The 27610-nt window shown below is 40.6% G+C and overlaps 1 protein-coding gene across 1 annotated transcript in view; it reads right to left on the bottom strand.

Moving 5' to 3' along the window:
- Window positions 1-20450: 20450 nt before the first annotated feature.
- The window catches only part of LOC121952489 (reticulon-4 receptor-like 1), a 97507-nt gene continuing 90347 nt past the window's right edge, over window positions 20451-27610 (bottom strand). Inside the window, exons 2-3 of the mRNA XM_042499209.1 lie at window positions 25165-25619; window positions 20451-23315 (exon numbers count right to left, since the gene is read on the bottom strand). Of these exons, the coding sequence (XP_042355143.1) occupies window positions 22416-23315; window positions 25165-25619 (1355 nt within the window). The 3' untranslated portion in view covers window positions 20451-22415. The remainder of the gene's footprint in view (window positions 23316-25164; window positions 25620-27610) is intronic.

The raw sequence follows: 27610 nt of genomic DNA, 5'->3' as shown, positions 1-27610 counted from the left end.
GTGTGTATTTGTGTATTTGTGTGTGTGGCTTAAGCTACAACTCCTTGTGAACTGTAAGGAAATTGTATGAAAACCAAATGCACTGTGCTTCTCTGAGCTCTCTTTTAAAATTTTGAACAACAGCCACGCAGCAGTCACATAGCATGACGTTACTGGGGAGAAGTTGGATGTGGTTATAGGATGCTGTAATATGTTGCCAGCAGTGAGGCCAAATATTACATCAGGCTGAAGTGCTTCAACCACAAAGACTTATTGTGAGAACAATTGTTTTTCCTCAGACAGGAAACATGCATTCCTGGGAAGGGTAAGGAGAAAAGTCTTTATTTAGTGTGACAAATTAATGGTTTAAAATACAGACAGATTCTACCTCACAGGGTTTTTATCCAGATGGAAATAATAAAACAGATTTACGACACCTATTTCATATAGGCAGTTTTATTCCTTCAAATAATAAACAAACAAACAAAAATAAAAACCAACAGCAATCACAAATATATCAAAATACCATTGAAGTCAATGATACAATCTATTGTTTCTCGCCTTAGTCTAAGTTCAAGTGAAATCCAAAGGCACACACAGAAAGTGCACAGACAGGCAGCCCAGCAGCATACTCAACATCTGTTCATGTGTCCCTGCTGAGGTAATAAATCATGGGAGTTTTCAAGGGATACAAATCATGTTAGAGCACAAAGACGGAGCACAACTCAAAGAAGAAGCTGATGTTTTTTTAGGCTTTTTAAAGCTGACATTACACATAAAGTATGAGAAAGCACCCACATCCTCCATACCAGGTAAAAATATGTTTAAACCCGTATCAGTTGATATCATATCAACATCTTTGAAGTGTTCTGAGTTTGTAGTCAGAAGGACAGGATGGGGATGGTGACGGTGTGACAGCTCGGCGAGACAGCGAACAGGAGCAGACCACTGTATAATGAAAGCGGATATTTTTGAAGAGACATTGAGGAATTTCCAGCTGTGTTATGCTGACAAAAACAGGTATTATAAGACAGAGACAGAAACTTTAGGACATTTACAGCTGTTTTTCTTGCAACAAAACTGAGTATTTAAAAAAAAGACATCAGGAATTTTCCAGCCATGTTTGTTGTGACAAAACCTAAAATTTTTTAGCAAGATGTTGGGACATTTCTAACTGTGTTTGTGGTGACTAAAAGGGTATTTTAAACCCAAACACATTCTTTTTCAATTCTTATTAAGTGGCATTTGTGCTCTAAACCTAATCATGAAATAGCCACAGCATTCTTACAACATGTTCAAAACTAAAATACATAAAGAAATGTAAAGTGTCAGCATATCCACTACATATAAAACAAGCAAATTTAACAGATAAAACCTACAAATTTATCATATCAGTGGTTTGCAGACATGTACAACACCAACATTATTCTAGCAATCAGGTTGGGAGCATCTCTGGCTTTAATTATCCACTTTCTGTTAGCTCTGTTTTTGGTCTCCACCAACTCTTTTTAGCTGCTAAACGCTTCATTATGTTCACCAGCTAGTCAAGTAGTGTAAAGCAGTTTTGATGAGGGTTGTGAGAGTGAACTATGACAGCAAATTTGCTACAAAAAAAATGCTGAAATGCTCTGTAGAGTTGAGGGGAATAGTTGTGTGATGATTCTCTGGTTTGTCATTATGAGCATCTGTTTCACATGCACATTGTCTTTTGATCCATTCTTAATGTGAAATCATCAAGTATAGCAGCCGTAAATACAGAGACTACAGCAAATGCACCATAATACTTATTATTATTTATGCAGACCTGACAGTAAAAGAATCCAATATCTGAATATGAACTCTTTGTTTTCAAAACTGCCAAGGATACACATATTATTACACAAATACATATTAAATAGAGGAAAAACTCACCATGCAAATTTCAGAAATCAGAAGTTTTGGAACTAAAGTTTTGCACCCTTATTTTTTTAAAATTTAATTGTATTTATTTATTCAGTTTTAGAAAAGATCACCAGATGATCATTAATAGTCTGAAAAGCAGCCTCTGGTCCGGTAGAGATTTTCTTTTTCTTTTCTTTAGTTTTTTTCATCAGAAATTTTAACTCTTGTGTTGTGTTTCATCACAGTATCTGTATCCATATTTTTAAGCCCCCACTGCCACTTTTGGAATAATTCAAAATGTAACCACATGTTAGAAATTCAAAATGAGACAGAGGGTGCATTTCCATCCATCCATCTTGTTCCATTGCCTGTGGGCTGTCCGCTATTAAAGACCCATTGCTCTCCTTCATTGCATTGTCTTCTTCTGCAGTGGCTCCCTAATGTCTTAATGTACTAAAATCAAGTAATGTCCTAGAACTTTAGAAACGTCCTAAAATCAAGTAATATCCTAAAATTTTAGAAATGTTCTAATATCCTAGAAAAAAACTCAAATCCTAAAATCCTAAAAACTTCCTAAACCTGTAGAAATGTCCTTAAATCCTAGAAATGTCCTAAAATCCCAGAAACATCCTGAAATAGAAATGTACTAAAACCTTATAATTGTCCTAAAATCCTAGAAATGTCCTAAAATCCTAGCAAAGTGCTTCAATCCTAGAAATGTCTTAAAATCCTACAAATGTCATAAAACCCTACAACTGTCCTAAAATCCAGCATATGTCCTACAATCCGAGAAATGTCTTAACCTAAAATTAAATGTCTGGGATCCCAGAAACTTCCTAAAAATCTGAGAAATGTCCTAAAATCCTAGAAACATGTATGGGGCTGCTGCAACTGATGGGGCCAGCAAAGCAAGTTGCTTATCCTTGGTCTCACATCTGAACTACATATAAACCATACAGAGTATAAATAGCAAGCTCGGAGCCTTCTATTGAGGCTGTCATGAGAAGTCATAGCAACTTTGTCACAACACGAGACAGCAAAAGTCTCAAAGAGTAACAAGGAGCAGAGGAGGTGATTTACTTGGCAAGGATTGAGGAAGTGATGGATCTCAGAGAGCTGCTGTGGAAGAAAAGATGGGAGGAATCCACACAGAGGGATGAAGAGGGAGTGACAGGGTGACACGGATGGGTGTCGCACCCTCCTCCGTTTCTCTTGGTCTTACAGTGATGAAAGTTTCAGCGGCAAAGACAGTTATCTAAGAGGCACAGGAGGAGGGAGGAAAAACTGTGGGAGAAGAAGAAGAAATGAGGAGAGGGAAGGAGCGAGGGAGAGAGGAGCAGGGCTGAGAGAGAGGGAGAAACCGTGAGGATGAGGTAAGAGTGTGAGGGTGGGAGGAAAAGAGAGGAACAGCAGGAGGTATAAACACTTCGAATGTGAATCATAGGCATCTGGCAGGAAGGGAGAGGGAGGCGGGGATGGGGACTGAGATGTGAGACATAAGGAGAGGTGACAGAGTTGGAGAGTGGGTGAGTGAGACAAAAGTAGACAGAATGATGGAGAAAACAGAGAGGGTTTGATGGAGGGAACAAAAAGCAGGCAGTAAGGCAGTGATGATATCAGCAGAGAAAGAGAGGTAAATAAAGTGTAATCCAAATCAGCATGTTTATCCTTATGTCCTTCTTTGTGCTGTTATTTATTTGGTTAGAGCTTGTAAGCGATGGGCTTTTCCTTCTCAGATGTGTCGAAGTGTGTGTGTGTGTGTGTGAGGGAGAGGGTGGAAGAGAGTGAAAACTGACAAATCTTGTCAACTCGCTGTCCTCCCACATAATCTGCTGACAGCTTTTCTGCCCGGTAAAAAAAAAAAAAAAAGAAAAAGTAGAAAAAGAAAAAAAATTCAATTCCATCACTTTCTCTTCAGATATCAATGGGCTCTCGGATGAGGAACCAAGAAAAAGCTTTAGAGAGAAACAGTGAGTGAGTATTGAATTGCTGTTCTTCATGGGAGTTTTTAGTGAGCAATTAGCAGCATTGTTGATTTTAACTGGTGAGTTATAGAAAGATTCCCTCCATTTCTGGAGAATTCATTCTTTAGATTTTAGTCACTCTGTCAAAAACATGGGGAAAAGCAAAGAACAACTTGATAAGAAATGTTTCACAAATGTCAAGATATTAGTAGATTTAGAAATGTATTTCTTTTAAAAAGCTATGGAAAAAATATGGAAGCCAAAAAGCTAGTAAAAAAAACTATATAAAAAAAAACTCTTGAAACTAATTTTCAGGTAATTTTCTCATTATTTTTTTGGTCATTTCTTCTTTCCTTGCTTATTGCTTTCTTCCCATGATTTTGAATTTGAATAAATGAGACTGATTCTTACCATTTTTATCATTTGCAGATTTTAATTTCACATGTTCATTATTTTGGACAACAAACACATTTGTTAAAGTTTTTGATCAAATTATCCTAATTTTATAAACAATGGGCAAAACAACCCTTTGCTACTAGGAAACTTTAACCCATTACTGCACAGTCCCAGTGATTTTGATAATGAGCAGATGTCAGCTCTCTGCGTTAAAAGAATCCTCCACTTCAACCAACATGATGAAGTCATCGTCATAGCCTTTAAAAGTGACAACAAAGAGTGACATTGTTTCTGAACAATTCTCTTACTGGCTGGGGAAATAATTAAATGACTAAATAATCCCAACTCAAGTGGACCATGAGTTGAGATTATTTTGTCACGTACTAATCCCAAGGTCGAGGATGAACTTCACGGGACTGTTGAAAAATCTCCCCCAACCTTTTGTGTGATTTGGATTTGTGCCAAAAGCTTCATTAAAGTCGAAGCTCAAGTGGTTACAGCATTTACCTCCTTAATTGCTAGAGGGATTTTTCTCATAAGTCTCCACATAGTAGGGCTGACTATCATTTGAAAAGTTACAATACCAGTACCTATACCAGCACCCTTAAAGTGATACCAATACCAAGTAACTATAGTAACTATAGTAACTATACCTAGCCCTATCAGTCTCAAGCTGTATTAGAGACTCTTTGCATTTCCTAAAACTAATTACTCACTCAAAGGAACACAGTTGCAACAGTTGCAAACAATGCCAGTGTCGAGTTACAGAAATTGTTGACAAGGTTTTGTGGATGTCTCTCTGCTTCCACCCATCACCTTTGCTTCTGACGGACAGGGTCAAGAGCAAAGGTGAACTGTGGAAGTAGACAAGAGGAGCTTAATATAATAGTTAGAAAGCACACTGTGGTTGATCTACAGATTGTCATGGGTAGGGATGGAAAAAACAGTTATTATTGAGAACCAGTTCCAAATTTTCCAGTCCATCAGAATCATTTGCCTTCCAGCATGTTTTTCTTAAGAAGTCCCTCTTGGGCAAGCAGTAAAGGCATTAAAAGCACATGTGTAGTCTGCTTCATATGAAAACAGACAGAATGAACATAAAACAGGCCAGCAAGTCAATTCAGCATAAAAGGACATTTAATAACTCGTTAAGACAAAATAAATTCTTAAAATCATAAAAGCATTTGATGAAATCGTAAAAATCAATCAAGATACAACATGTTAAAAGAATTATCTAAAGAGATCAACATTGTTTTTTTGTACAAGACTATAATCGTGTTTCTGCTGTACAGTTGAGCATTTTAACTGAAAGGTCTATGGGATTGATAAACCTTTAGAAACAGTCTCAAGTGGCCATTTGATGATCTGCAGCTTTTGGCACTTCCATTTGGCTTCATTTTTCAATCGTGGAGGTTACTACTTGGTAAAGTCCTCAGCTGTACCTCTGTCTCACCCTTTTTCTTCTTAATGTTCTTGTTCCATCACTCCTCTTGTCTTCCATGTTCCTGGTTAGTCTCTGTGTGTGCGTATATGAGTTTTGTGCCTGCAATCAGCTCATCATCCTACAATGCTTTACATTAACCATGGCTTTTCTTCCATTTAGCGCCAAATCATTGTTCCACTCTCAGTGGTGGCTACACTCGGGCTTTTACTCTGTTGACTCTACTAGTTGAAATTACTTGTGTATTTGTACCTTTCCTATTGCTTGTCTGTTCCTTGTGCTCGGGGAATCCTGTTCACTTGCTTGTCTGCCTGCTTGCCAACTCATTCCCTCTGCTTCCTCTGCCGCCATGCCTGCCAGACACTCCTCATGTCCCCTCTCCCTCTGTCGTTCTCTCTCACCTTGGTCATCTCCAGCTTTAGCACTCCAGCAGCAAACCTGTGAAACCTCATCTGCATCCTGTCTGCGCTCAGGTCCACTTGCAACAGCTCACAACATACATGCATATATTCTGTATCGGCAACTCTTCACTGAAGCTGTTGAATGTCCACACTTCAGGGAAATATTAATAACTCCATGTTTTTTTATGGCTGCACCATCTGGAGCATTTCCATCAAAAGAAAGTATCATTTTATGCTAATTTCCCCCAATTTCAGCCTGACATATTTGGTCACTTTGGAAACTTTTGGATTTTCACTAGAATTTATAATAAAGTTTTGTGGGTTTTTAATGGCTGACCCACCGTCAGGTCAGTGAGGTTTTAGGGGTTAAATATGCCGCTCCGTCGATGTGAAATTGCCTAAAGTGATTACTCTTAATGAATTCAAGTCAGTTTTTAAGAACTGACTTCACCTAACTCCCTCAGTCAAAGGTTTTGTATTCTAATTTATTTGGATGGTCACGGGAGAATTCAAAAACCTTTTAAAGTTCACTTGGACTGTGTGAATCTCTGTGCTCTGTTGTTGCAGTTTTCATGTCTTGTCCATATTGTGTGCGCTGTGTTTGTTGTTGTTCAAATGTTTTATGCTGCCATCTTTGACAACTCTCTCTTGAAAAAATGTTTTATCCTAGTGAAACTTTTAACAGCTTGAATAAAGGAACATAAAAAAGGAGAAGTACTCTGATGATTGCAGATGTTGCACACATCGTTGAGTGTGCACAGCAAATATTGTTGTGTATCTCCTGCAAAGATATACTCCAATCAGCCAAAGCATAAAAAACACTGGCCGGTGAAATGAATAATGATCATTGCATCACTATGTAGCATACTGTGTTCACAGACAGAGCAGCAGAACACCAGGCAGAGTGAAAATGTAACTGAACTGTTCATTGTACTGGGTCTAAAAGTTTGCATTCACTTAATCTGCAGTCTGCTACTCCTGTCATGCATCAATCTGATCAGATTACACACACACACATATATATATATATATATATATATATATATATATATAACATCTTTAAACCACTTTCTGCTGGTCTACAAGTAAGCCACCCACCAAAAAAAATCTTATCCGTAATGATGATAAACACTGTGGCAGCCATCCCTGCAAAAGATTTGTCAATAAATACCATTGCAACATGCTGTCAGTAGCATTCCTGCCTTGAGGACTTACATGAATGCTACATCAGCCGTGGTCTCTAAGGACACACTGAGCTGCCTTGCGACTTGGAATTGATGATAACCAAATAAACACTGCATTCTTTGTTGTAACCAGCAACTTGGTCCACACACATACACACAACATGGCTCAGACAGGCTCATAAAAAACAGATTAGACCATGATGGAGGGAATCTGCAACACAACTCAGATAAACAGGGTGAGGTTATGAGGAGAAGATAAGGATGAGAATGACAAGAAGCTCTTTTGTTTCTCCTTTATTTTCTGAGTCCTGCTCCCACCCTGTTTTCTCCCTCCTCCTGACTGTTTTGCCTGCCATTATATGTGAACACGAGAATTGTGCACTGGTACACACAAAAAGCTCAAGGCACAAGCCACCTACACTTCAGTCATTGTTCTCTCTCTCTCTTGTTCTTCCCCTCCATGTGGTTTTAATTTTCCAAATGCTTAGGCTTTAATTAATAAGGGAAAGAGAGAAGCCCTTAATTGAAAGCATTCCTGAGAATATCAACTACTACTCCTGAGGACTGCTCCATTTTCTCCCTCTCCTCATGCTACAACACGTTTCACACCAGCTGTGTTATATAAACTGCACTGGATAATCTTAAAATAGTGTGGGACAAATTCTTCAAATTTCACATAGTCCTCAAACAATGTGTCTTAGTGAAATGACGTTGGCATAAAAACATGTTTTGCCCTCCTGACCTCATGTGATTTAAGCACAGCACAATAAGAGAAGCCATGTAAGTAACCTCACGGACAGTCTCTGACACAGCCGATCAAAATGGAGCGGTGCGGAGTTGAAACCTGCACTCCGGGCTAAGAGGATTACAGCTGAACATCATCCAGCATCCGCGGCCAGTCGAAAGTCATTCTTGACTTTAAGAAGGACAGTCTCAGTATTGTGTGTTCTTTGATGCCTGATTGGCCCTTTTGTACATTGGCCCACTGCACTTAGAGATACTCATAACTCCTCACTGTTAACAGCTGCACCACAGCTGCCATACTAGTTGGGAATGTAATCTTATATTGTCATTATGTTAATTTCACTCTTTTTTTTTTTTTTTAATAAAATGTTTAACTGTGCATCTGTTTATCAGAAGTGCAATATTGGTTAGATCTGCTAAGTTCATGAGAGAGTTCACAGTGGTTTGCTACAGTATTGATCCTCAGGACTAAGGGGATCAAAACTGAATGTCACTCCTTGTCAGACTCATAATCATTCAGAACTTTCAGAGTGAAATGTACTCTTGTCTGCCATACGGTGCATTTGCCTTCTTTAACCAGATGATCACTGCCAATCTCTCTACAGCTCTTCCCGCTCCTGTTTGTTCATGGTTATGAGAAAAAAGTGTATAATGGGTTTTTGTTATTGTTTTGGAAATTATACACTGACATAAGCAAATATTAGAATCAGAATCAATCAGAATCCGGTTTTATTGCCAAGTACATTTACATATGAAAGGAATTTGACTTGGTGTTTTGGTGCAAAACAATTAATATAAAGGAAAAATAAAAAATATTGAATTTAAATAGTGTAAGAGATAAAAACATATAAGCAATTTAAAAATTTAAAATAAAAAAAGAATATAAAGAACACAAAATGTATATACAAAAGGTGCAGTGGAGGAAGTACAGATGTGCAGTAGTTGGTTTTACAGTGCAAATATCTATGAATGAATGAATGAACGATTTTAAGACCTAAACACCTGGATTCTACTCTGCTTTACTCCACTGTGCATATTAAGATTTTTGATGAGTGTGTAAGATAGGATACATTCCTTTGAAACAAACCTCTGTATATGAGTTACAATTGAGTCTACCTTGACCAGCGGCACCATTTAAATGCTCCGTACATGTTTATGACAGAGTTGGGAAGTAACTTGTTAAATCTAACAGTCGTTCTAACTAGTTACGTAATTAAATACCAAAATAAACATAATTCTAATCTGTTACTGACAAAAAAAACCAATTACTTATCAGGATGTTGGTGGTTTCAAAGGAGCAACAGCTGAATGCTTTTTTAGGTTAAAAGCTTATACAATAATACATTTGTTGCTGTGCATCTTGTTGTGGTGCAAGGATGTCTTCTCTCTGCCATACACCTTTTATGGACATTTTTCAGCTTTATTGCAATGGTTAAGGCATTTGCCAGAAATAAAAAATAAGCAAAGGTTACATTACTTTGATGAGGTTATAGTTACATTACTTGCATTTTTTTTGACAGTGTAGCTAGTCATCTGTAACCTAATACTTTTCAAAGGTAACCTTCCCAACACTATTTGGCAAAACCAAATCCGATTAGATGATAATGTAATTTGACAGGGACTACTGGACTGAATAATGAGAACTTTTACTTTAGATATTTTAAGTATATTTTATTACTAATGCGGGGAAAATGCGGGGAAAATGCAGAATATATAAATCTAGGGGGTTCAGCGTTTAGGAAGATTTATCCCCCTAATTTTTTGTTGAATTATTGCCGGATGTTACACACTCCTGCACAGCAGGTGGCGACATGCACCTTTAACGTTGTTATATCCCGCCAGTAAAACAAAAGAAGACGAAGGGCAGCAGGTGGCTAAATTTGACAGTAGTCGTTCCTCAGTGAAAATGAGTTGTCAGCTAAAACTTTCACCTTCAACAGCTTGTCGAGGTAAGAAATTGCTACTTTTGAGCACAAAGGCTGTGCACTGCTACATGTGACATGCTATACTTGCTGCAGCATATATCCAACGCACCCTTGCAATGAGGCGGTTTATTCAAAGCAGCTGAGCCATGTCTCCTTTTCTCCTCTCCTCTAATGCTCCAGCTGCTCCTGCTGCTCCTGCTGCTCTTGCCATGTGCAAACTCTGTGACAAACACCTGCTGGCTGCTACTACTGCTGAATGCAGCATTTTATAAAGAGGCTCACCTGCCAATAGTCCATTTATGTCCCTTCAGGATGGATTTGTGGAGGAAAAAAAACAACTTGTTTGGGTCCACGCCATGTTGCAGCTGCAACTCTCCTCTCCTTGAAGTTTGCCATATCATGTTGCCTGAAGCTGAAAGCACCGCCGAGATGCAGGCGAGTCACTGATTCACTCCACAAAGGTAAGCGCTGGTGCTAACATGCATGTCATGAGGGGATGTCTGGGATTTGTGCTGTCTCTGTTTGTGTGCTTGGCAATGTCACTGCTGGATGTTTCTTTGTTGCCCCAGTGTTGATTTGATTCCAGCTGACATGGTATTTTTTTTTTTACTAATTTTAGCTTAGGCCTACTTATTGTGGTACAATAAGTTGTCAAGAAAAAAAGTGGTCTTAAGTTATGTGCTGTATATTGGTGTCTGCTTGCTGCTACCTTCTGTCTCTGTACATTATCTGCACTGGTATTCATTATGACTTACTTTCTTATTTTGGCTTATTTCTCTAATTGCTTGGCTGGTGCCTTATGCTGCTTTCATACTGTTGATTTTCAAATGCTGAAATATGAACTTGTCTCCATGCAGTGATGGTCTGCTGCTTATCATTGTCTGATCCAAGCCATGAACTCGTGTTTAATTTTTAATGTGCTCATGCCAGAGAGTGAATAATTATGTGCAGTGGATGTGTCTTCGCCTGCTGCTGCAAATCAGGTGGATATCGGGGTTTGGATTATCCATATCACTGCACTAATTAGAATATGCCTTGCACTGGTTGGTGAGTTGCTCTTTGGGGGAATAACTGTATCTGGGCTCTGTATCTGATGTGGTCTTGAAGGAAAGTTTATCAGCACTGTGCGCACTCGGCTGAGCTGAGCTCAGAGTATGATGACATCAGAGCGTTGACATCAAATGTCAACTCTGTACATGTTCTGTATCTCTGTATGTTATACTCACAAAGCGTTCATGTCTGTGTTGTGATGCATTAAGCACCAGTTTTAAATGAATAGATCATTTTTGATGACTACCTTTCCAGAGTCAGCCAAATTTATTGATGCTTTTGTATGTAATTTGACACACATAACTTAAAGGTATAAAACATCAGCTCCTCTCAGAAGTGAGGGAAACCTGTACTAAAGGAGCAGATTGTTTGATCTAGCGGCCACAATTGCACATTGCAACCGGCTGAAACTTCTTCCTGTGTGCCAAGCGTGAACTCTCAGTTAGGATTATTTAATTGCTCATTGTTCTAGAGCTGACTTATCTGCAGAGGTCACCCCACAAAAACAAATGGGCCAGGTGATATAAAATCAGGTAAAAACACTGAATAAAGCAGTTTCACATTAAAAAAACAGTGTTTCTCCGCCGCTAGCCCAGCACCGTCTAATGTGTGCTCACCTTTTTTCTCTGATAATTTAAGATCCAGATCTTGGCCCTATCTGGAGGAGGTGTTTGGTTTGTTCATTCTGGGATACCATAGCAACCTTGCAATGCAATATTGTGGACTCGGTGAGCAAGGACCCGCTCCTTGTGTAGATATTAACGACTCATTCTAAGGTGACCAAGACATGACAATTCTTATTTTCAGCTTATTATACACTAAATTAAAGATACTTGTTATATTAAATCCCATTACTGCCATGTCCTCCTAAAATTTGGACATTTAATTATTCAATTCTAGCTTTACTAACAAAAGTAACTCATTTTTTTTCTTTGCTTGCCACATGGCTGACCTCAAGTAGAAAAAGAGACTTTTATAAACCAAAACTGCTATCTCAGTTGGCAGTACTTGGCAGTCTTACTGCAAGTCCAGTTGGCCGTGAATGGGAAAGTTGACAGGCTTATAAATGTATAAATTACAGTAACACTTCCTACTTTTGAGAGGAATTCCTTGGCTATACAGGTACCCTCGAGCAGTTGAGCCAATCTAAGTTTCTCATACCCTCAAATTGAACGGTACAATGTAGTTAAAACCCTCATGTTGCCCCACTCTGAGTAAACAGGGAAGATGGTATAATACCAAACTGAACATACCAAAGAAAAGTGCAGTGTTGTGAAATAGTCACAGATCAAAATCAGTGCAGTGGGTGAGCTAAAGCATCTTAAAAACTAAAAGGAGAATGACTTTCTGCTGAAAAGCTGCAAATAATTAATAATATAGAGGGACTTCTGATGTAGGAATTAAGTTGGGACAGCATCTAGATGACAGGTGGAGGGCCAAAAGTGAGATGCTGTCTCCTCTAGGAAACCACCCAGCACAGCAGAGCACTGCCAAATAATAGATAGCACCCCATTAGCGGGGGAGTTCTGGGTGATGTTTCTAAGTTTTTTTTTTCTTCTTTTTTTTTTAGAAAAAGTAGGAAGAAAATACAGTTTTTCTTACCTCTCAGGGAGAGTTAGAGAATTTGGCAGCTCTCAGCTTAGAGTATATGGCATCACATTGAAGAGCACTCTGCAACTGTGGGGGTTCTTGGCATGATGCTGCTTTTCTTTTCACACCATAGTCTTAAAGTGAGCCGTCTACGTGGGTCACTGGACACCGACACTGATGCTCGACTGGTGCTTGGCCTGATTTGACTGTCAAGCATTTTCTGTAGAGGTCTAATCAACCAAACCAACTGAGAACACCTTTGTGGAAAGGCAGCAGACAGCTGAACTAAGGTCATTGTTGAGGCGGCCACGCACAGTCTCCTGTGGGCAGCCAGCGGGGGGAATCGGCAAAGCTGTGAGATATAACTGAATGTTCATGTGAAGCTGCTTCTTTTATACAGGAGCCAAAATGTGTCCCCCTCCATGTACTCTCGTCAAACATTTCCTAAAACAATTAAAACCACTTACCACCACTGACAGACTGGAATATCTCAACAAGTACTGGATTCATTGCTATACTGTTATTACTTAGCTTTTTGTGCAGAAATTCAAAATCCGCTGAGGATAAATCCTAATGACTCTCACGATTCCCTGACTTTTCCTCTCGCGCTCTCATCAGGTCATAAAGTTGCAATTCATTTAATAGTTCGGCTTATGACCAAATATTTGCAAAATTAATGGCGTACCCATCAGCCTCAGCTATACCTTTGCCTTTGCTGTGTCTCTTCTGTACATATACTTAGTATTTTCAGTGCATAACTGCGTTCACACTGACAACTATGGCACAGTGCAGTGCAGTAGCGGTACTCATATCAGTCAAAAAGTTTGTGACTCACTGGATGCTTCCCACCCTCAGGGACTGCCATCTTCTCTATGTAGTGCAAGGGGAGGGACCACAAAACTTGGTTGGTATAAAATGATGCGGTTCTTTTATCATTGGGCCCATAGAAAAACGCACAAGAGAAACAGCTGAGTGGCTAACTTGCGGTTTAGCCCTCTGCTAACTTAAACCTCGATAAAATGATTTAATCATGAAGCTCTTGAGGAATTTTAAAATGTTGTTCGACTGAATGGCTCAAATCTGATGGTGAAACGACTTACTTTGGCGAGAGTCTATGGAAAAAGCCTTTTGGGGCCACCACATGATGGACCTGGAAATGATGAAATTACATGATTTGGCCACTATGTTAAATTGGCTTTAAAATCTGGCTCCCTTCCCAGGGGCCTGCTAATGCTCGGCTCCGTAATGCAATCTACAATTAAAAACAAGACGACGAAGAAGCGGTTAAATGGTGCAGCCATCCTTCCTGATAAGTGAACAGCAGCCCTGTTCAATTTGAGACAACATTATCCTGTCAAAAGTACAAGTTGTACTACATACAAGTGTCCTAACAGAAGAATCCAAATAGAGACATAGCATTTGTGTCTAGTGCTCAATAACAAGTGTTAGCATGCTAGCATAAGCAAACATTACCTGCTAAATGACACTTGCATGTTGCTGTGGTATTGTCATCCTGAGCATAAGAGGATGCTGATGTTAGCATGCAGCTCAACAGAAAGTGAAGTCTCACAGAGCTGCTAGTGTAGCTGTTGACTCTTGTTAAGGTATGTTTGGTTTAAGATCTATTTTGGCCAGTGCTGTTTTGCTCTTTGCAGTATTTGCAATATTTGCCATTTAAGCCCAAGTACTTTTATTCAGCTGTGGTTCGTCAGTGTTATCCAGCTCACAGATGAGAACCAGCATGGCAACAATAACGCCTGAATACTGTCACTTCCCTACAGATGTGTTTCAATCGATTTGTTTGATCTGTTTCGAGGTTATTTGTTTGGCTGAGGGAACAGTGCATTAAAAATGTAGTCAGAAATCCAAATATTGTTTCTGACACAACACAGGGTGCCGTGTTACAGTGCAGATACAGAGACTTTCACTTATTTAAAACATTAATCCAGGATGATGAAACATTTAATAAAGCTGCAGCAAGACTCTAAAACTGATGAAAACACACTGACACGTTTTATTCAGCGTGCATACACAACAGATGATGAAGACATCAGCTGCATATTCAAATGCCATTTCTCAGATTTCCTTGAGTAAGACTGTGCTGCTAAAAGGTTGAAAATGTTTCCAATTGTTCCCCTTTTTGTTCATGGTGCACATGAACTTTTGTTACCCTTTAAAAAGATGTAGAGGTATTGAATAATGGAACCACTCAGTATGGTTGGTTTAGACTAAGATGGAGTAAAAGGAGCTGTCAATAAATGTGAAAGTGCGAGTGAATGTGATGTAAGTTTTGACTTGAAACAGACGGGCATTCGGGTTTTTTTTCAGATCCAACCTCAAATTAAGGCCCCACACTTTGACCTTTATCCTAATTAGACTCAGATATGTGCCTGTAGTGAGTATAATGAAGCCTGATGGAGTTATGGTACTGAAAAGCCGGCTGGTGTTAAATGGTGTTCATAGGAGGGGTTCTGTAAGGCATGTGAGTTGGTGTGTGGTAGACGCCGTGCGCTTGGATGGCGATGGCAACAAAAATCAAATCATGTAGTGGGAATATTTTGCTCCTGAGCGAGAGAGAGATATGGAGTGAACAAAGGACAAATGGTGTATGCATCAGTTTGTTGGAAACATCATACATTTGCATTTCACTGAAGGTGTCTCCCATTTCTTAGCTTTCTGCTTGTTTCACAAAATCTCCCACTGTTCTTTCTAGCACTGCTTTATTTCTCTTTTCACTCTCCCTTGCTCTTTTCTGCTTTTCTATTGCTGAGACTCAACTCTTCGGGGATTCACACAGAGAAATCAATTTTGCTTGGCCTCTTTGCCTTTGGAAGGGAACATAGGCATATATAAATATTCACATGCGGCTATTTCAGATCCTCAGCTTAGGGACTGAACTAGTGGATGAGCTGTTCTTCTGTTTGATCATGAAGCCTGTATACATGTCTCTATGGAAGACTTCTCTCTTTCCCTGTGCGTCCCTCTTTTTCCTCACTACCTTGTTTTCTCCCTAAAATCCTCCCTTCCTTAACTTCTCACATTGCACTGATCGTCCTTAACAACATTATTTTTTCTCTTTTGCTTCTTATCACTTCCCCTTCTTTCTTTTTCCTGTTCCTTTCGTTCCTCTTTTTCTTCTTTGCTTCTTTTCCTTCCCTCATTCTTTTGCCCTTTCTTTTTCCTTCTCTCCTCACTTATCTTCTCTTCTTTGTCCTTAACTTTTTCCTCACAGCTGTCTACTATTTTAACTTTCTGCAATCTTTCTTCCTTTTATCATTACTTTGTCTCTCCTCTTCCTTAATGAGATCCTCCCTTGCTTCGTCATTCTCTTTATTCTCGTATCTTTAATGTTGCTTCCTTCTAATGCTTTTTTTATTGAAAGATGTTCTGATACAAATTTTTTTCTACCAAATACCAATTTGGATTTGTGAACTTGCATATCGGTCAACATCGAGTACCAATCCAATGCCATTGTGTTAAAACATTTTTTGTCTGGCTGTGTACTGCTAAGGACTCTTTTATACTCCCTTTACAAGCAGAAATAGATACATCCATTTCAAACATTGTGAATGTCACTTCCCTCATACTTCAATGCGGCCTTTGTTTTGGCATAAATACAGCCACTAGAGGGCAGAGTCAAAAGTTTCAGACAACATCAAATGAGGCGACAGTGGAGGAGGTTGTAGTAATGTACCTTTTAACAGAGGCAGCAGTGTGGTCCGTGTGGCTATTAAATACATTACCCCCAGCAGACGGGGAATTCTCTTCACTGAATTACCGATTCGTTCCTTTCTGCCATTTTACAAAATGTCTTCCTAATCTCATTTGGTTGTATCTCTCTTGAACTACGCCACACTGTCCCCACGATTTCCAGTGGCACTGCACCCTTTTGTCTGTAGGCTTTCAGGAAGATGCACAAATACAGATGAAATGAGCCTTATGCTGTGTTCATGTGTTCAGGACTTTTCCACTTGGAAAATTCAAATGAATGGCCTCTCGTGTCGCAAAAACAACTCTGAGACTTGGGAAAAATGTTTTAACATGAGTTGTTGACTTGAAGTCGTTAATGCTTACACATGATGGGAAAAGGTCAAGATTAAGAAATTTTGTTTTTACTGATTCATAAAATATTAATCTTTGATTACATGTTAAGTGTAATATGGTATTAATGTTAACTGCTGTCCATATAGAGTGACCAAGATTGGTTAGAAACTTTTTTTTTCTTTTTAGCATAAAGCCTAATAAGTAAGGAAAAGCTATATTTAAGCTATGTTTTAGTGGTTTTAGGGAATGTTGGTTCAGCAACAAGGGATAAAATCAGTTATATTAAACTTCAAACTGTTCTCAGCGTGCTCTTAGCCTTAAAATGCAACCTTTCGTCTTTGTATCTTCCATGTTGTTCCCACTGTACAAATTCAAAGCACACAAACACAACAAAGCTGGAAGAATGACTTCTCAGCTTGGAAACTCCTGTATGGATCGAGAATGATAGCTGTCAATATTGTATGGTACGGCTCGGAATAAATCTAATGTAAAACATGAACAAGTACACACTGAATGCCATAGAACTTTCCTTTATTATCTATCTAATTTAACAATTTGCAAACTGGCGGTGTTGTGTGCTGCTCTAAAGGCCCTGACACACCAAGGCGACGGTTGGCCGATGCTCAGTGTTGGGCCGTTAGTGAGCGTCTGTTGCTCTGGTCGCTGCTGTAGGTCCTGCACCATTTGCCCATTTTTCCCAACAACTCATTGTGTTGAATCAGCTGCAGTGGAGCCTGTGGAAGAATGAAATCACTCAAATTGGCAGTTGAGCTCAGCGCATGAGAAGAGAAACAGAGGTGATGAAAAGCAAAAAACAAAGTCACGAGGGAGTGAGGTCGAAACATCTTGAGCCATAGAGCTTTTTAGCAGAAATGTTTCTTGATGGTTTATGGTATTGTTTGCTAGCGCATGGTAAATATAATTTGTTTTTTCAGCATTGTATTCAGTTGCTAATGTGCTCACTGTCTAACCAGCGTCATGACAGTCTTGCAGTTTTCCTTTTTGAATAACGATTACAGACTCTCGCCGTCTGCTGGTATTGACAGTTATATCCTCTCACACAGGCGCGGAACATAAGTGCTTGATGGCCGTTGGTTGTTGTCTTTGCAGTGTGTTCATGTAAGAGCTGCCCCTTGAAAGTCAGAGATATGAATCATCAGTCTGAGACCCCTCAGTCGACTGATATGGCTTCAAATCAAGCAGTTGCTTTTTATTTTGTTTTGGTTTTTTTTACTAGTCAGCGTGCTGTGCAGTGTGCCTCTGGGGATGTTTTTGTCCCCAGATTGTTGGAGTGGAGTTAGTGCTCTTGACTTTCACAGCACTCTACAGTAAAGGTTTGGTAAAATATCGTTGCACACTGCCGATCCACCATTAGTGCCCTTACCTTGTTTACTATATTTAGGGAATGCTGCTGTCACACTGAACGTCCCACTGAGCCCTGTTAAAACTTTATTAAAATTTTTTTTTTTTTAAAAATCGATGACTATTCGCCTTTAACGGCCAAATCTGATTTGACTGCCATAATTCCAGTTCATGTGCAACTTTTTGGCCAAGACAGAAGTGATGTGAAGCAACACAGTTGTCGGCCGTCATCGCTGCTGATTCTCTGATGTTGGTTTGGTGTGCCTGGTCATAGTTTTCTGTCGGCTGCACGGTGGAACTTGCTGTGTAGGCTTCTGTTTTAGAGCTGCAGCCAAAACTGATGCTCTGCTGTCATCCAGTGTGAAACTGCTTTGAACATCAGAAATATTGGTGGTATATTAGGTGCTATCAAATTGGTGAATAGACTTGCGTACTCACTGATACCCGGTTTTACATTTTAGGCATTTCTAATAATGGCATCGCACAATAACTGTATCTTTGTCTTTGCTTGTTTTTTGTCTCTCTGTCCTTCATTCATCTTTCCTGCCTCAACCGCACAGGTCATTTTAAGTCCCTTCATAATTGATGGGTCTTTATCTGAGTGTTTTAGATTCATATTTCATATTTTGCTGTAAGCCTACTGAGACCAAAGCTCTGCGCTCTGATTTAAACACTGCTCTTCATCACACGTGGTGTCTCTTGACATGGCTGAACACATGTAAACTGCAGCCGGGGCTTTGTTTGGGACACATGCTGTGACTGACCGAGCACAAGTCAGAGCTGATGCTGCAGCCACCCATAGTATGCCCACTTCCTCTCCCCTGGCTGCTGGTCTGTTTGCTTCTGATAACTACTTCATGGATTTCTTTTGCAGATATCTCTACCCCTCTGCCTTTAAATCCTTTCGCTCTACTCTCTCTCTCTCTCTCGCTCTCTCTCGCTCTCTTTTTCTCTCTCTCTCTCTCTCTCTCTCTCTCTCTCTCTCTCTCTCTCTCTCTCCCAATTGTCAGCTTTGTTTTACAAACAGAGCAGTGATACTGTCTCTCAGAGGCACACCTCTTCCCCTGCCCGAGCCGGCTGTCAGGCTGGATCTGCCGTGACAGTGGGCATACTTTGTACACCGGAGGTACGCACACGCACACGCACACGCACACGCACACGCACACGCACACGCACGCACACACACACACACACACACACACACACACTACACAAACACACAAATTCAGAGCCATGTGCAAAAGCACATGAATGAATGTGAACACTGTGCAAAGGATCAAAGTAGACGTAGCACATGCACACGCTCCTTTTGACCTCACCTTGGCCTGACACAAGACACCTCCCTCACACCCTCACAGCTAATACAGCTGGACAGGTGTGCGTGTGTGCGTGTGCGTGCGTGTTCTTACACTCATTCTGATGCATATTTTATACGAGGCTGCTGAGTGTATGAGTGAAAGTAGGGCATGAAGGAGGCCAAAATATATCCTGGTTAAATGTGGGTGTGTTTCTCTCCCAGCAGTGGATGAATGTGCATACTTATTCCATTACCTTTTTTTTTTTTTTTTTAAAAAAAACCAAAACTTTTTACCATTTTCTTTTCTTTCACTGCCTTATCATTCAGCCTCAGGGCTCATTTCGGAGGTCTGTCTATTAGCCACACACACACATACGCACACCGACAGATGTGCACATGCACTTACAAAAGGGAGGCAAACAAACACAGACCACCTCAGCCATTTGAGGACACTTTCTGTTTAATGTTATTTATAAACAGCTTTTGAGTCTGGCATTGTTTGATAACCACATACAAAACATTTGGGTTGCATAAAGGAAGAGAGGAGAGGAACAGAATAAGGAGATAGAGGGGGGGAAGGAGGGAGCAACGAGGGTGGAAGAGAGAGTAGCGGAGAAGGTGGAGAGGGAGGATGAGAAAAAGCAGACAGGAAGGGAGGTAGGGAAGGAGGGAGGAGAGGAGAAGGAGGGAGGGAAAGATAGAGGAAAGAATAGGAAGATAGAAAAGAATAGGAGGAGCAGGAGGGGGGAGTGCAGTGCACCGTTTATCTTGAATGAGTCAGCAAAACAAAAAAAGACAGAACTCAAAAAACAGAAATGATGATAATAATCATAGTAAATAAAAAATAAACTTCCAGCCCCTAGCTCCCTGTTTATTTTTTTAGGGAACTACGGAGACACGACGGAGAGTTTCTCTTTTTTTTTCTTTTCTTTTTTTTTTTTATACAAAAAGTCATCCTCACAGGAATAAACAGACACAATTTACATCACCTCTGGGTTCACAGCAGCACAAACAAGTTCACCAGAAGGGGGTCTCTAATCCTACATGTCAGGAGAATGACACCAGTGACAGGCTTCTGTTCGTCCCCAACATTTAGATAGATAGACACGAAAAGGTGGGGCTGAGCAGGAAACACGCACAAGCAAGGGTACAAATGTGACCCTTGCTTTTTGATTCCCATCCAAACCACACATTTTTAGGTCGCCAGCAAACCATACTGATAATTTATTGTGCTTTTTCTCAGCATGTCATGTTTTTTTAGATTTTTTTTACTATAGGTCATCCTTTGCATACAAGGGCAGCTCCTTCTTAAAATAGAATTTGTAACTTTGTAATGCTATAAGAAATAAACTCTTTTAGCATTGCTGGGTAGTGAATGTACCCGGGTGGCCCCTGTGGATCAGTACAGGTTTTGTCTCCTGTAGTTGAGCACTTGAGACTGAGTGACTCCGAAGTAGTTCAGGTCGAAAGTCAAAACCTATGGTGCTCTGCTGAGGGATTTGAAAGCCCCGGACTGACAGGGGTTAGCAGTTTGCAGTGGGACAGGAAGGCCGTGAAGGTGATTGGGCTTCGATAGGGGTGTGTGTGCTTGAACCAGTCGAGTTCATGCAGGGGCATCGTTACCCACAGTCCTCTCTGTGCTTGTCATTTCCCGAAGAAGAACCCACAGCCTCAGAAAGTAGCCGTCTTCCCCGGACGTAGCAGCATTAATATCCAACTCTCCGATCAGGGCTTACACATCGTAAAGTCCGTCTGTTTTGGAGCACACGGAATACACCAAAGAGGACAAGGACAGAAATTCAGTAGAAGTTTGTCAGTCCCTTTGCCCTCTGGTGATCATCACAGAACCAAATTAGTTTCCACTTTAAGCAGTTGATTAGACAAATGCAGGATCTGTATTGTGGTGTTGTGGTGGTCTTCAGCACTCCTCCCTGATTGTAGGGCCTTTTTTTCCCAAGCATTAAACACTCCTGGGACTATTTGGATTAAATCTTCTCTGCTTGAAGAATGCATTTTTCCTCATTTTCCTCCTCAGCATTACAGAGGAAAGTTTCTGGGAGTTTTTGTGAGCCAGGCCTGGGTCTCAGCTTTTCCTTGGCCTGCATGGGCTCGTTGAGGCCTCAGTTTTGTAGCCAATTAGGTCGAAGAGTGAAAGAAACCATTCCTTACATCTATACGTTGTCTTATTGGCCACTGGCTCTCATTAGGCACTCTTATCTAGTGTCGTTCTACCCGCATGGCTTTAGTTTTTTTTTTTTTTTTTTTAAGTAGACACACACTCAAACAAACAGTGACAGACATCCATTCACTCGCTCTTTTACACTGACTGTGACCGTTTGGCTCTTACAATGAAATGTTTGTTCTGAATGGCTTTTAAGTTGCTGAGGACAATGTAGACCTTTGAAGAGGACTAGTTTGAAGGACTGTCAGTTACATCGATGAGTCACAACTCCGGTGGTATTCTTAAAAAAAAATCCACTAAAATGATACCAATGTGCATTAAAGTGGATCCACCCTGCTGTGAGACATGAGAGTAAAACCACTTTATTGGTAGATATATTGTGATTAATAATTGCTGCTATTACTCCGCAATGAATCACTTTACTGCCACTTGTGTCTGCAGTCTTTGATTTCTGGATCATAAGGTGCTGTTGAGTGAGCAGTGTGACAGTTATGAATGACCGTCTTTGTCTCAGCGTGAGTGACAGATGGCGGGTGCACTGACAGAGCAGTATTGTGTCAAGAGGGCAAAACTTGAACAGTTTTGATCCTTACTGTGTGTTCTTCTTGCGATTACGTGAGTAAATCATCGGCTCATTTTATGTGGCTGTACAGTTTTTATAAGTATATGAGTTCAGTGAAGCTATCGATGCCACACAGAGACAGATGTAAAGTTTTCCTGATGTTCCCTTGGTGACATCATCAACGGGCTTAATTATTTTCCCTGACTTCCATGTTTTTGATTATGACTTGTAAAGATTCCTGCCTTAATATCGCAGGGATACTTTGACAGTAGATATTTTATAATGTTCTTTATACACAGTCATGTACACACACAGTTATGCACACATGCCTCATTTGAAGAGCCAGGGCAGGGTAGTTCAGGAGAGTGAATCATAAGGTTGCATCACCAGCACAAAAGTGTCCGTTTCCTGCCTCAGCGTAGGATGACAGAGATGAGTGACAGCAGCAGAGCTGAGGGTAAACAGAAAAAATAATCTGCAAAGTGTGACCCCGCTCTGTTATTGGCTCTCTGGACCCCACTTGGTGGGCCGACAGAAGTTCTGGGGATGCACTTGTTCTTCCTCCGTGCAGTTCCAGACAGGTCATATTTCCCTCCATCTGGAGTATAGTCTTTCTCACTCCCTTCCCGTAGTACCTGCACCTCATTGAGCCCCCCTTTTGCCTTGCGGCCCCGGCGGGTACAGTTTCTGCGGCCTCCCTTAGGTGGCCGAGGCAGGGGCGAGGGTGAAGGCAAGCTGTACTGGTCCCCGTGGGGCAAGTATGGCCGCTGATGGTGGTTGTGATGGTTTCTGTGACGATTCAGGTGGTTCAAAGACTCTCCATGCTCCATCTCCCCACCTGGGGCACCATGTGCCTGACCCTCGCTTGACAGGCAACTGGGCAGCTCCTCTTTCTTCAGCGTTTTCAGGTCCCTTTGCGCCAGCTCTGGTGGTGAAACACATATTAGAGAGGAAGTAGAGCCTCTGAACCTCCGCAGCCAATCCCAGAGTGACAGGGCCTTGCAGTCGCATTCCCAGGGGTTGTCGTTAAGTCGAAGGTACTCCAGGGCCGGCAGAAGAGTCAAGCTGGATCCGGAAAGCTCAGTCAGGGAGTTATTAAACAGGTACAGGGTGGTGAGGCGCCGCAGGTCATGGAAAGCCTGGCGGTCAACCCACTGGATTCGATTCTGGTGGAGAAGAAGGCGGTCTAAGACCCCCAGACCACGGAAAGTGTTCTGGCGAAGGCTCCATAGTTTATTGCCATGCAGGAAGAGATGACTGAGGTTCAGAAGGTCGATGAACAGATCATCCTCCAGGAATTCCAACTGGTTGTCCTGCCAGGATGTAGGGGGGAGGCAGAAAGGAAGAAAAAGAAGCTTAAAATGTGATGCATCGGACTGAACATTCCTTTGACAGTGTATGGGTAACTTTACATTCATTTGCTGTATGGTTATTGGTAAAATCTAGAGATGCACCATTTGATCAGCTGGTGACTGGAAGCAGACAGTAACAGCTTGATCAGCTATGACTGGTCAGTCTCAGATATAGCTGATCCGGTGTTTATCAAATTTGCATGTATGTGCTGAATGATGGTTCACATTGCAAACAACAGTACAGACAGTAACTGACTATTGTCAAAGCTGCTGCAAACCCTCTTATCAAAAGTTAGAATTCATTTAGATGCATGCTGCACATAATCAGAAAACAACTGTTTTAAGCTAACTACCAGACTGGAAAACAAAACTCATGGATTTGAAAGTGTAGCATAACAAATTTAATGTAAGTGGATGGAAGATATTGAAATGCTACAATAGGAGGTATGACTTATATTACTACAGCTTTCACTTTACCGTTGATGTACATAGCTGAAAGTGTCAAATAAAAAAGTTAAACTATTTTGCTTGTTATTGTGGTTAGCTATCTTACCAAGTAGATTTGGCAGTTTATTTCATAGCAGCAAGACATTTTATGATGTTAATAATGATTTCAATAATGATTCAAATGAAAATAAAATGGTAACATTGCTTGAACTGAAAGGCAATTGTCAATCAAGAGCAATCTAATGATGGCCCTGGTAAATGGTTTGAGCAGCCAGATGAGCCTATTTTGAACTAGGTTTTTTTTTTTTTATAGTTATAAACATTAATTTTCACTCAGATTTTTGTGCATGCTTTTAATCAGACACTCATCTTTTGATATCGTGCGCAATTACTATTTCAAGTCTCTTGACTTGAGTGAATTTAAAGAAAGGTTCCCAATATGTTTCAATTGCTGCCATATTATAGTCCTTAGAAAGAGAGAAAATCAGAATTGGCCTAAATCTAAATCAGCTGGTCCGAATTTTAAAATAACAGAAATTGGAATCGGCCAAGAAAATTGCAATTGGTGCATCTCTAGAAAAAACAATTTTATCACTTGTTACAATGATTTCAGCAGGAGCACGCCCTTGTGCAGGCCAGTTCCGGCATCCCCATAGAATTCAATAATATCAGTATTACATACAAATATTATACAACACAAAGCTAAAATTAAGAACAGGAAATATCTGGACTTATGCAAGGAATTCAAAGTCGGTATTATTTTTTGATTTTTTGATGAATAGTCAGTGATCTGAGCAGATTCCAGAGAGCAGTTGCTAAAAGAAGTGGTGAGCAGTGTAAAAGGGGTCAGAAAGGTTTTTTCCTTGCTCTTTGAGTCGTGCATTTTTAGGTTGAGGACTGTGTTAAAAGATGGAGGCCATCATGGATGACTTACTCACAGAGAGCTATGGTTTTCTGTACATTTGACAAGTTTTTATAGATGACATAAGGAAGCTGTCAGACCATGCACTCAGCATCAATATGACTTGATTTTCCCATCAATAATATGGACCAGTGATCATTTCCATACAGTATACGCCGTCCTTTTATAAACCCACTATATAAATCCTGAATTTCAGTTCTGTCTTCTGTGTTTGACCACAGCAGTTGTACTGTAGATTATTTTTATGTGTGGGCTGCTTTTTGGTATTTTCCCCGCACTCTGGAAAACAGCAGTGTGATCAGTGTCCAATTAAAATAAATTGAATAAATCAGAATAGGCGGTAAGTGCTGAGCCGGGCTGATGGACAGATTACACTATAATGCGATTGTGGTGGCAGATGCAACATACAGCAGAGATAAAAGGATGCTGTTATCCATGTACCTGTAGGTAGAGATACTGGAGATTATGGAGGCCTGCAAAGATCCCCGGAGGCAGGCTGATCAGGCCACAGTGGTATAGGTGCAGGGCGTGTAGCCTACCCAGGCCTAGGAAGGTGTCTGAAGCAACGGCCTTTAAGTGCCGGTTGTCCCCGAGGTCGAGCTCCTCCAGGCGGTCGAAGCCGTGGAAGGTGGACGGTTGTATGTAGGAGATGTTGTTGGAGTAAAGCCACAACATAGTGGTGGTAGGCGAGAAGTGGCCGCGAAGCAGCCGCTGGATCTTGTTGTTCTGCAGGAAGACGCGCTCGCTCTGGGCGGGGATGCCCTCGGGCACGGCATGGAAGTTGTGGGCCTGGCAGGACACTGTGCTAGGTGAAGTGTAGCAGATGCAGTGGCGAGGGCAGGGCAGAGAGAGATCCAGGCCACACAGCACCAGCAGTAGCTCCACCCCACCATAACCTGCGAGAGGACAGGAGAGGAGGATGCAGATGAAACAAAGAGATGAAGGGAAAGAGTGTGAGAGAAAGACAAGCAGAATTAATTGAATTCATACAGCGGAGCTCCTGTTATCAGACACATCTAAAATGAAACACTCTCGTTGCTCTCAGTTTACAAGGACAACAATAGGCATGGTTCAGTGCAGACAAATTACAACACTGACACAGATCTCTTACAAACACGCACACACACATGCACAAAAAAACATTCAGTGTTCTTTCGGGAGCCTGTTCTTTTACATATTTTTTAATTATTTATTAACCGTTTACCCTTCACCTTCACTGTAGTCTTCATTACCCTCTGAAACCTGGATCAACATCTGTTTTCATGTGCTGCTCACAAGAATATATGACCTTTGAACCTTAAGCAAATTGGCTTGATTTCTTTCAAAATGGGGAAATAAGGCAATAAGCAACTGGGCAAGTAATATCTGACAAATTGCAATAAATTAGTAGATTTGGAAAATTATTACTATTTTTTTTTAAAAAGGGGAAAATGTTAAGAAAACTATAATAATAATTCTGATTTCTTAAAAAATGGGAAAAAAGCAATGAGCAATTGTGAGAATAATAATAATATGATGATGACTTTTTTGTTTGTTTTAGTTTTCTTTCTTGTTTATTTTACAATTTTTTGTTTGTTTCTGTTTTGGGGGGTAATGTCTTCTCACAATTGCTCATTGCTTTTTTCCCATTTTTTAAGAAATCAAGTTTTGCAAAACCTTGATATTCGTAGAAGCCTATGAATAACCCTAACCCCACCACATGTGGAAGCACTGCTCCAAAAATATTATAGACCTGCAATGTGTGTGTGGTCTTGTTTTTTTTTTCCTTCATTGTGCGATAGTATGACTGCCACATTTCTATTTATGTTTTCCTCAGATCAATCTTGATCATGCTGCACATGCACGCACAGATGCACGCACAGATGCACGCACAGATGCACGCACAGATGCACGCACACACACACACACACACACACACACACACACACACACACATACACATAGCAGCAGCAGCAGCAGCATCCTATCATGCACTGCAGTGTTACATCCTTTGGTTATCCTCTAAAGGCGACAGAAAATCGATGTTTCTCCTGCTTACAAGTGAACACGCATCTCACCTGTAATACATTCTCACAATAAGGGAAAGTGAGAAAGGGGGGGAGAGGGAGAGAGAGGAGGTGGAGGATGAAGCGGGAATCATGCCTGTGAAGTGGATATTACTTTTTGTTTTCAGATTCTTCTCATATCACTCCTTATTCTTTCCATATTTTTTCCCTGGCCTTGGATTATCCAGTGTTTGATTGTGGGGTTAAAAAAAAAGAGACAAAGGTGGAGACATGCTGATCCAGGGAGTAATTTCCGGACAGAGAGTTATGATACGATACGAACATCATGTGCTGACATGTGTCCAGCTTTTGTGTTTGTGTGTGTGTCAGTGGCCTGGACAGATGTGACGGACAGATGTCAGTTTGCCCAGGACACTGCTGCGCTGCTCTGTAAAAGAACAGCATGTTCTGAAATGTCAGCAGAGGACGGAGCAGTATTATCCTGTGAGGTATACACATGGGTCTTTATAGCTCCATACACTTGTGTAACCACAGACACGCAGGTGTATGTGTTTGTCCGCGTGTCTCTCTGTATACATGACATTTTATCTGAAACGTATTGTGAGAGCAGTGTCCATCGTATTTGACAAGGCTGACCTTTTCATCAGAAAGAAAAAAAAGCCAGCTTTCGTCATGGCAGCCCATGTTTGGTCCTGTTGAACCAACAACACACAGTACTGTTCAGTCCTCCAACATGTATGAAGTAATAAATGTTAAACCTTTATAAAAAATACATGGTTATTTGCAGATTTTTTACATTTATTGGGGGTGGCGGGCAAAAAGACTTTTTTTTCTCCATAGAATAAAATTGCGAAAGAGAGCTCAAATGCTGCCCTGCTTCC

This window comes from Plectropomus leopardus, chromosome 13, assembly GCF_008729295.1.
Source record: "Plectropomus leopardus isolate mb chromosome 13, YSFRI_Pleo_2.0, whole genome shotgun sequence".
Taxonomy (NCBI): Eukaryota; Metazoa; Chordata; class Actinopteri; order Perciformes; family Serranidae; genus Plectropomus; species Plectropomus leopardus.
Note: the sequence above shows the minus strand (reverse complement) of the source record. Positions and strands in the feature narration are given on the sequence as shown.